Source organism: Mustelus asterias, chromosome 7 (assembly GCF_964213995.1).
Source record: "Mustelus asterias chromosome 7, sMusAst1.hap1.1, whole genome shotgun sequence".
NCBI lineage: Eukaryota > Metazoa > Chordata > Chondrichthyes > Carcharhiniformes > Triakidae > Mustelus > Mustelus asterias.
Genome location: NC_135807.1, coordinates 32,233,690 through 32,242,838, shown reverse-complemented (window position 1 = coordinate 32,242,838; position 9,149 = coordinate 32,233,690). Strand labels below are relative to the sequence as shown.

Sequence of the window (9,149 nt, the reverse complement as noted above, 5' to 3'; positions counted from 1 at the left end):
GTGTGTTTGTATGTATGCGTGTAGAGATATATATATAAGAGGAATACTCAGCCATCTTCAATACGTCTGCCAATGCAACCGAGGGTTTGACAGCCAGAGGAACGTCCAGACATCCAGGAAACAGGCAAGGATCCAACACCGCATCACTGGAGCGATTTCCACTGGCATTTTATTTTCCACGTTTAATTGTACCGATACGTATTAGAAAAGGGAACCCCAGTATCCGCTTACTTAATCCCCTGGCCATAGAAGGAGACTGACTAAACAGCGAAAAATCAAGGAAAGAGAGAAAAAGGGACAATTTGCCAATCCTACTTAAAATTCGTGTGTTTTTATTTTTTTCCCCATCGGATCGAAACTTTACCCACCTCCAGATTTTAAAATAATCTCCTGGATGATGCTCTGAAGATGTCAGCGTCCAGGGTGGGTTTTCCAAACGGATTTTTGCTGGAAGATGGGAGGATGGAGGCAGAAGTTAGCAGGATGGTCCGCAACTTGGAGCTGGGGACCGTCATGACTTTGTACTATCAGAAAAAATCCCAGCGACCAGAGAGAAAAACTTTTCAGGTTAAACTGGAAACCAGGCAGATCACCTGGTGCCGGTCGTGTGACAAGATCGAAGGAGAAAGTAAGTGAAACATAAAAGCACTTGGCATGTTGATAACAGATAATGTGCAGCTACCAGTTTAGTTGGAAGCATCAAAACCAGATGACCTAAGTGTGTCCTCCAAAGTAGGAGAGGTACAAACTTTAAATTGATTAACTCCTCTGTTATTACATGGTTTATGTGAATAAGGTCACTTGATTTGATTTATTACTGACACATATATTAGTATACAGTGAAAAGTATTGTTTCTTGCGCACTATACAGCCACAGCATACTGTTCATAGAGAAGGAAAGGAGATGGTGCAGAATGTAGTGTTACAGTCATTGCATTGTTTATGTGAACACGGTTACTAATATTGGACAGCTGACTGAATCATATATATTGAACAGAAACTATGTTCAGGGAGATATGTAATAGATATAACCAGTTCAATGTGTGGTGTGTGTGTTGGTAAAATATGCTCCAACACCATATTATGATCACTGCTGAAATAATTTGTTTCTCCAGTGAAGAAAGAGATACTGAGGGTTCATTCTTAATTAATTAATATCAAAGACAATAAATTACCTAAAGACTTTAATTACACCAACAATACAGTGGCTTCCAATTATTCAATATGTAACAGCAATAATCTGATTTCAATCAAAGGGATGTTTTGTTGATTTTTTTATTTGATTTGATTTATTATTGTCAAGTGTATTAACATACAGTGAAAAGTATTGTTTCTTGCATGCTGTACAGACAAACATACCATTCATAAAGAAGTAAAGGGGCGGGTGCAGAATACAGTCATAGCTAGGGTGTAGAGAAGGATCAGCTTATTATGAGGTAGCTCCATTCAAAGTCTGTTGGTGGGAGGGAAGAAGCTGTTCTTGAGTCAGCTTGTACATGACCTCAGCCCATTGTATCTTTTTCCTGACGGGAGAAGGTGGAACAGAGTATGTCCGGGGTGCCAGAGGGTGGGCTTTAATTTTTTTTTTTAAATTAACACAAATTTACAAAGGTTGTAGCAGTAAAATAGTGGATCCCAATAGGTTTGAGAATTCATTTATTTTTTCTGTTTGGTTCTGCAGCACAGATCTAGATTTCCCTCTCCTTCAATGGCAGTCAACTCTGGTTGAGGTAGAGGTCCAAGATGCATTGATTTCTCACTTGGTACTTCACACTAGTGGCCATTCTTCAATATAAGCCTATTTGGTTAATATCAGCTGTGCATTCGAGCACTAGGGTTAGCTAATTCAGGGCGCACTCTTAGATAGCATTTGCAACACAGAAAGGGGCTGTTTAGCACCATAGATCCAAGCTGGTGTTGATACTCTACACAAGCCTCCTCTCACCCATCTCCATCTAACAGCATTAACATCTCCTTCTATTCCTTTTTTTGTCATGTAGTTATCTCGCTTCCCCTTATATGCATCTATGTGACTCAACTTAACTACTCCTTGTGGTAGCAAGTTTCACATTCTAACCACACTCTGGTTTCGCCTGAACTCTGTGTTGGATTTATCAGGGACTATCTTACGATAATGGCCCCTAGTTCCAAACTCGCCACAAACTGTGTGTGGAGATCAACTATCATTAGATAGAGTTGTCAAGAGATTGAGAGAACTGGATGCATATTATTAATTTGATAAAGTGGATTCAAAATTGGCTCAGTTGCAGGAGACAGAGAGTGGTGACAGAAGGCTGCTTTTGTGACTGGAAGCCAGCATCCAATGGCGTACCACAGTGATCTGTGTTGCGCCCCCCATTATTCGTCATTTATATAAATGACATAGGATTGATAAGTTTGTGGCTGACACAAATATTGGACGGGTAGTTAACAGTGAGGCGGAGTGTCTTGGGCTGCAAGAAGATATAGATGGAATGGTCAAATGGGCAGATAAGTGGCAGATGGAATTTAACCCTTAAAAGTATGAGGTGATACACTTTGGAAGGAATAATTTGACAAGAAAGTACTCAATGAGTGGTGGGATACTAGGAAGTTCTGTGGAACAAAGGGACCTTGGCATGTTTGTCCACAGATTTCTAAAGGTGGAAGGGCATGTTAGTAGTGTGATGAAAAAGACATATGGGACACTTGCCTTCATCAATTGAGGCATAGATTACAAAAGCAGAGAAGTCATGTTGGAGTTGTATAGAACTTTGGTGGGGCCACAGCTGGAGTACTGTGTGCAGTTCTGGTCGCCACATTATCGGAAGGATGTGATGGCACTGGAAGGGGTGCAGAGGAGATTCACCAGGATGCTGCCTGGGATGGAACATTTAAGTTATGGAGAGAGGTTGCGTAAGCTTGGGTTGTTTTCGTTAGAGCAGAGAAGACTGAGGGGCGACTTGATCGAGATGGACAAGATTATGAGAGACATGCACAGAGGGAATAAGGAGCAGCTGTTCCCCTTAGTTGAAGGGTCAGTCACAAGGGGACATAGATTCAAGGTGAGAGACAGGAGGTTTAGGGAGGATGTGAGGAAAAACCTTTTTACCCAGAGGGTGGTAACGGTCTGGAATGCACTGCGGGGAGGGTGGTAGAGGAAGGTTGCTTCACATCCTTTAAAAACTTGGCACATCATAACATTCAAGGCTATGGGCCAAGTGCTGCTAAATGGAAGTTCAGGTGTTTCTAATGTGTTGGTGCAGACTCGATGGGCCGAAGGGCTTCTTCTGCACTGTATGGTTCTATGATTCTATTCTATTATATTTCCAAAGTTTCTTTTCCCTTTGGAAACCTATTGCAACAGATGTTCAGAGTTTGCCTGCAATAGGCACAAAGATTGTCTGAAACCCAGACCTGACTACAGATTGAAATGTTTGGAATAAAACTGAAGGCACTTAGATTCACAAATCGTCCTCAAACTCATCCATAGAAGTTACTCCATTAGTTGGCTAATTCATTCTTATTAATTTTTATGAAAGCACTTTTTCATAGAGCGATGCAATGAAATCCGGAGCTAGAAGGATTCTACTTCCTAGGTAGTCAGCAGTAGATTACTGCCAGCGTTTATTAGGTTGAGAAATGATTTAACTCCCAGCTGACAAATAACATGTGCATTTATATCTCCTTTTCATGCTCAGTGTATCTCTACCTTTGGTCCCATTCCTCCTTGCGAAGATATTGGTCCCAGTCCAGTTAAGGGGCACCTATCCAGTTCATACAGATTCCACCTTCTCCAAACCTGGTTCCAATGTGCCAGGTATCTAAAGCCTTTCCTCTTATACCATCTCCTCAGCCATACTTTCAGCTGCAATATGATTTTTCTTCAGAACTTTGGAGGGATTCTGAAGAATTGATATTGGACTCGAAACGTTAACTGTATTTCCCTCCCCACAGATGCTGCCAGTCCTGTGTTTTTCCAGCATTTGCTGTTTTAGTTCAGATCTCCAGAATCTGCAGTATTTTACTTTAATCACACATTCAGCTGTGCTATCCTTCGGTTTCTATACTCACCAGTTCATGGCAGCGGGAGTAATCCAGAGATTACTACCTTTGAGGTCCTGCTTGTTAAATTTTTTCCCAGGTCCCTGAAATCTGCCTGCAAGACCTCATCCCTCTTCCTCCCAGTGTCATTGGTACGGATATGGATCATTACTTCTGAGCATTCCTTGTTTCCTATCAGAATGTCAGGCAGCAGCTCAGTGATATCTTTGCCTCTGGCTCTCGGGAGGCAATTTACCATCCTGGAGTCAGGTCTCCAACCACAGAAATGTCTGCTTGTTCCCTGAATTATTGAAGCGCCTATCACCTCTGCTTTCCTGACCTTTCTCCTCCCGGCTATGTCCAGTTGTGCCACACAGTGTGCTGCATGACCTTGGCTCTGGCTGTGGTCTTCGGAGCAACCATCACCCTCACTAATATTCAGAACTGAATACCAGTTGGAGGCGAAGACCCGCTCAAGGGACAGCTGATCTACACACCTGCTCCTCATCCATTCTGCTGGCGCTAAGATCTAAAGATCGTAAGAAATAGGAACAGGCGTAGACCATTCAGCCCATTGAGCCTGCTTCGGTATTTAGTAAGATGTTGGATGATTTGACTGATTCGGATTAAGAAGGAAGAGAAATAAAGCTTGAAATAGAAGGCAGAAAATTAGTAAACGGTAATGAAAGGTGAAGGAAATGTAAGCCAGAAAATAGACAACTGTGATTCTGTTTTCAGTGATTTTGTTGGTATGTACTTCGATGCAAGGAGTCTCGTGCAGAAGGTAGAGCTAAGGGCATAAGTAGATACTCTCAGAAGTATGATACCGTAACTATTACTGAAACTTGGATGAAGGAAGGGCAGAAATGGTAGCTCAACATTCTTGGTTACAGGATTTTGAGATTGGATAGAGGGGAGAATAGAAAAGGAGGAGCAGTTGCAATATTGTTTTAAGAAACAATCACGGTTGAGAGAAGGGATGATGCAGTAAAAGGAGCATCAACTGAGGCCATATGGATTGAAAAAACAAAGAAAAGGTCAATCATACCACTGGGAGTACAATATAGGCCCCTCATCAGAGGGAGATAGAAGGACAAATAGGTACATAAGTTTCTGAGAAGTGCAGAAATAACATGGCAGTAATAGATTTCAACTATCCTGCTATTAATTGGGATAGAATCACTCTGAAAGGTATGGAGGGTGCAGGGTTCTTAAAATGCATTCCGGAGAATCTCTTTAGTCAGTCCTTAGCCAACTCAACAAGAGAAGGGGAGTTCTGAATTTAGTTTTAGGGAATGAATTCAAGAGCGGGGCGGCATGGTGGCACAGTGGTTAGCACTGCTGCCTCACAGCTCCAAGGACCCGGGTTCAATTCCCACCTTGGGTCACTGTCTGTGTGGAGTTTGCATATTCTCCCCGTGTCTGCGTGGGTTTCCTCCGGGTGCACCGGTTTCCTCCCACAGTCCAAAGATGTGCGGGTTAGGTTGGTTGGCCATGCTAAACTGACCTTAGTGTCAGGGGATTAGCAGGGTAAATATGTGGGTTTATGGAACTAGGGCCTGGGTGGGATTGTTGTCGGTGCAGGCTCGATGGGCCGAGTGGCCTCCTTCTGCACTGTAGGGATTCTATGATTCTATGAAGCTGAAAGGGGTATAAGTGTGACAGCACTTTAGTGTTAATGAGCACAATTCATTTAGATGTGGAGTAGTTATGAAAACGAAATACAGATAAAACCAAGTTTTGAAACAAAAACAGAAAATGCTGTATTAACTCAGCAGGCCTGGTAGCATTGCTGTGGAGTGAGAAACACAGTTAACGTCTCAAGTCCATTGACCCTCCTACATTATACTAGTACAAGTTTTGTAGACCAATGTTACCAAGCTGAGATGTGATTTGGCAAAATCGACTGGAAACAATTACTTGAAAGTAAGTCAGTGTCAGCGCAGTGGGAGGCATTCGAGGAGGAGATAAAGAAAAAAGATCCTAAAAAATATGTTTTCACAAAGAAAAAGGGTGGAACTCCCAAATCCTGATCTCTCAGATATCTGGGAGCGACAGAGTAAGATAAGGCAAAATGTTGCTGTGAAGAATTCAATACTGCAGGAAGCCTGGAGGAGAATTGAAAGTGCAGAGGAGAAATTAAAAAATGTCAGGAAAGCAAAGTCAAAAAATATTGGCAAGGAAAATCAAGGAAAGCTAAAAGATGAGATACAGGGTAGACTGCTGAGGGCAGAGATGAGGAGAAATTTCTTCACCCAGAGAGTGGTCATCCGATGGAATTTGCTACGACAGAAAGTCATTGAGGCCAAAACATTGAGGGCACGATCTTACTGTCCGTTCATGCCGTGCTCCTGTTGCAGCGAGGTTAGAGAATTTGGCATGCAGCCAAATCTCTGTTCACTGCAGCAGGATGAGGAAATCCCCTCCGACGGGAATAGTGGTAACATTCTGGCCTGAGTGCTTTCAAGAAGCAGTTAGATATAACACTTGAGGCGAAGGGGAATTAAAGGATGTGGGGGGAAGGCAGGATCAGGCTATTGAGTTGGACGATCAGCCATGATCATAATGAATGGCGGAGCAGGCTCAAAGGACCAAATGGCCTACTCCTGCTCCTATTTTCTGAGTTTTTATGTGTCCATGAATGCATAATAAGCAAGTGGATAATGAAGGAAAGAATAAGGCCTATTAGGGGCCAAAAATGTAACTTGCATGTGGAGATGGAGTTCGTGGGTTTGGTTCTTAATGAATTATTTGCATTTGTTTTCACAAAAGAGGCGGATAAAGCAGACATTGTAGTTAAGGAGGAAGAACGCAAAATACTGGATTGGGTAAACATAATGAGGGAGAAAATATTAAGCTGTTTAGCATTCTTAACACTCGGCACAGGTGAACCGTATCCCAGACTACTAAGGTAAGCAAGGGAAGAAATAATAGAAGTTCTGACCGTCTTTTTCCAATTGTCTCTAGCTACAACCATAATGCCAGAGGACTGGAAAACTGCTGTGAAGGGAAAGACTAGCCCGAGTAATCTAAGGCCAATTAGCCTAAACTTGGTGGTGGGAAAACTATTGAAAAGAAATCTGAGAGACAGAAGAAATTGTCGTTTAAAAAGGCATGGACTAATGAGGAACGCCAGCTCTGAAGCCAGGCTCACCTGTGTGTTTGGCGAAGGGTCATCTAGACTCGAGACATTGGCTCTATTCTCTCCCCACAGATGCTGTCAGACCTGCTGAGATTTTCCAGCGTTTTCTGTTTTTGTTGCAACTAAGGAACATGTTACTTTACATCAAATACTGTGCAATGAAAAAGGGCTCATTAATAATCTTGTTGTAAATGTGCCTTTAGAAAAGAATGGTTTTATTGTGATCTACTTTTCCATTAAGATTGAAAGTGATGTAGTTCAAGCAGAAACTAGGGTCTTAAATCTCACCAAAGGAACTATGAAGGTATGAGGGACAAATTGGCTATGTTGGATTGGGAAACCACAGTAAAGGATATGATTGTAGATGGTCAATGATTAACATTTAAAGAATTAATACATAATTTACCACAAAAATATATTCGTTTAATGCACACAAACTCAGCAAGGGGTGTATTCCAACCGTGGCTAACAAAAGAAACCACGGATTGTATTGAATCAAAGGAAGAGGTATATATAAAGTTACAAAAACAAATTGGGAGCATTTTAGAATTCTGCAAAAGAGGAGCAAGAAAAAGATTAAGAAAGGGAAACTAGAATATGAGAGTTAACTAGCGAGAAACATAAAGAGCTTCTATATTTATGTAAAAAGGAAAGGACTGGTAAAAACAAATGTGGGTCCATTACAAACAGAGTCAGGAGAATTTATAATAGGGAATAAGGAAATGGCAGATAAACTAAATAAATACTTGTGTCTGTCTTCATGAAGGAAAATACTAAAAACCTCCCAGAAATAATGGAGAATCAAGAGAGTAAATGAGAAACAAAGAGAACAAAGAACAATACAGCACAGGAACAGGCCCTTCGGCCCTCCGAGCCTGCACCGATTATGTGTTCCTAACTAGACCATCCGTTTGTATCCCTCTATTCCCAGTCTGTTCATGTGGCTATCTAGATAAGTCTTAAATGATCCTAGCGTGTCTGCCTCAACCACCTTGCTTGCTGGTGCATTCCAGGCGCCCACCACTCTCTGTGTAAAATATGTCCCCCCCATGACTGTATTGAACCTTTCCCCCCTTACCTTGAACATGTGACCCCTTGTGTTTGTCATTTCTGACCTGGGGAAAAAGCTTCCAACTGTTCACCCTATCTATGCCCTTCATAATTTTATAAACTTCTATTAGGTCACCCCTCAACCTCTGTCTTACCAGGGAGAACAACCCTAGTTTACTCAATCTCTCCTCATAGCTAATACCCTCCATACCAGGCAACATCCTGGTAAACCTTTTCTGCACTCTCTCCAAAGCCTCCACGTCCAGAAACTGCAAGAAAATAATTTTTAAGAAGTGCTAGAGAAACTAATGGGACTGAAAGTAGATGAATCCTCTGGACCTGATGAACTACACACCCCCTGAGTTTTGAAAGAGGTGGCTGTAGAGATAATGGGCGTGATCTTATTGGCCCGCTGTGCTGGTTGATTGGCTTGGCGAGCCAGGAGGAGGCCAAAAACGTGTCGCGCCTGAACCAGTTTGATGCCAAATGCCATCTTCCCGGCCCTATTTTGTTGGCGGGATTGGCTAGAGAACATTCTAATTTGAATATTAATGTCATGCTTTGAATAACATAAGCAGGGATGGCATGGCCGCTTCCAGCCTCTCAGATGCTGCCCCCCCTTATTGGTGCCATGGCCATGCCAGGGGGTGTGGGGGAGGGATCAGAGGCCATTGAAGGCCAATAGTAGTTGGAGGCATGGGTGGACAGTGTCCATCGGGCATTGGCTGCCTGGAAGTGCCTATCGGGCACCCTGGTGTGCCCACTGGGCACCATAACTGTGCCGGGGCAGTGCCAAGGGGGGGTGGGCCTGAGTGAGGTTGGGGCTATGATGGGGGTAAAGCCTGAGTGGGGAGAGCTCTGCATGGAGGGGGGGAGGGTAAGGTTTCAAGGGGGGTGATTGGCAGGGGGTGTGTTTGCAAAGGGGGTTGTGTGC

General features: G+C 42.9%; 1 protein-coding gene across 2 annotated transcripts in view; it reads left to right on the top strand.

The window, feature by feature from the left end:
- Positions 1–292: 292 nt before the first annotated feature.
- The window catches only part of LOC144495614 (1-phosphatidylinositol 4,5-bisphosphate phosphodiesterase gamma-1-like), a 211,729-nt gene continuing 202,872 nt past the window's right edge, over positions 293–9,149 (top strand). For both annotated transcript variants that reach the window (XM_078215830.1, XM_078215831.1), the window contains exon 1: positions 293–628. In XM_078215830.1, coding sequence (XP_078071956.1) covers positions 409–628 — 220 coding nt within the window. In that variant the 5' untranslated portion in view covers positions 293–408. The remainder of the gene's footprint in view (positions 629–9,149) is intronic.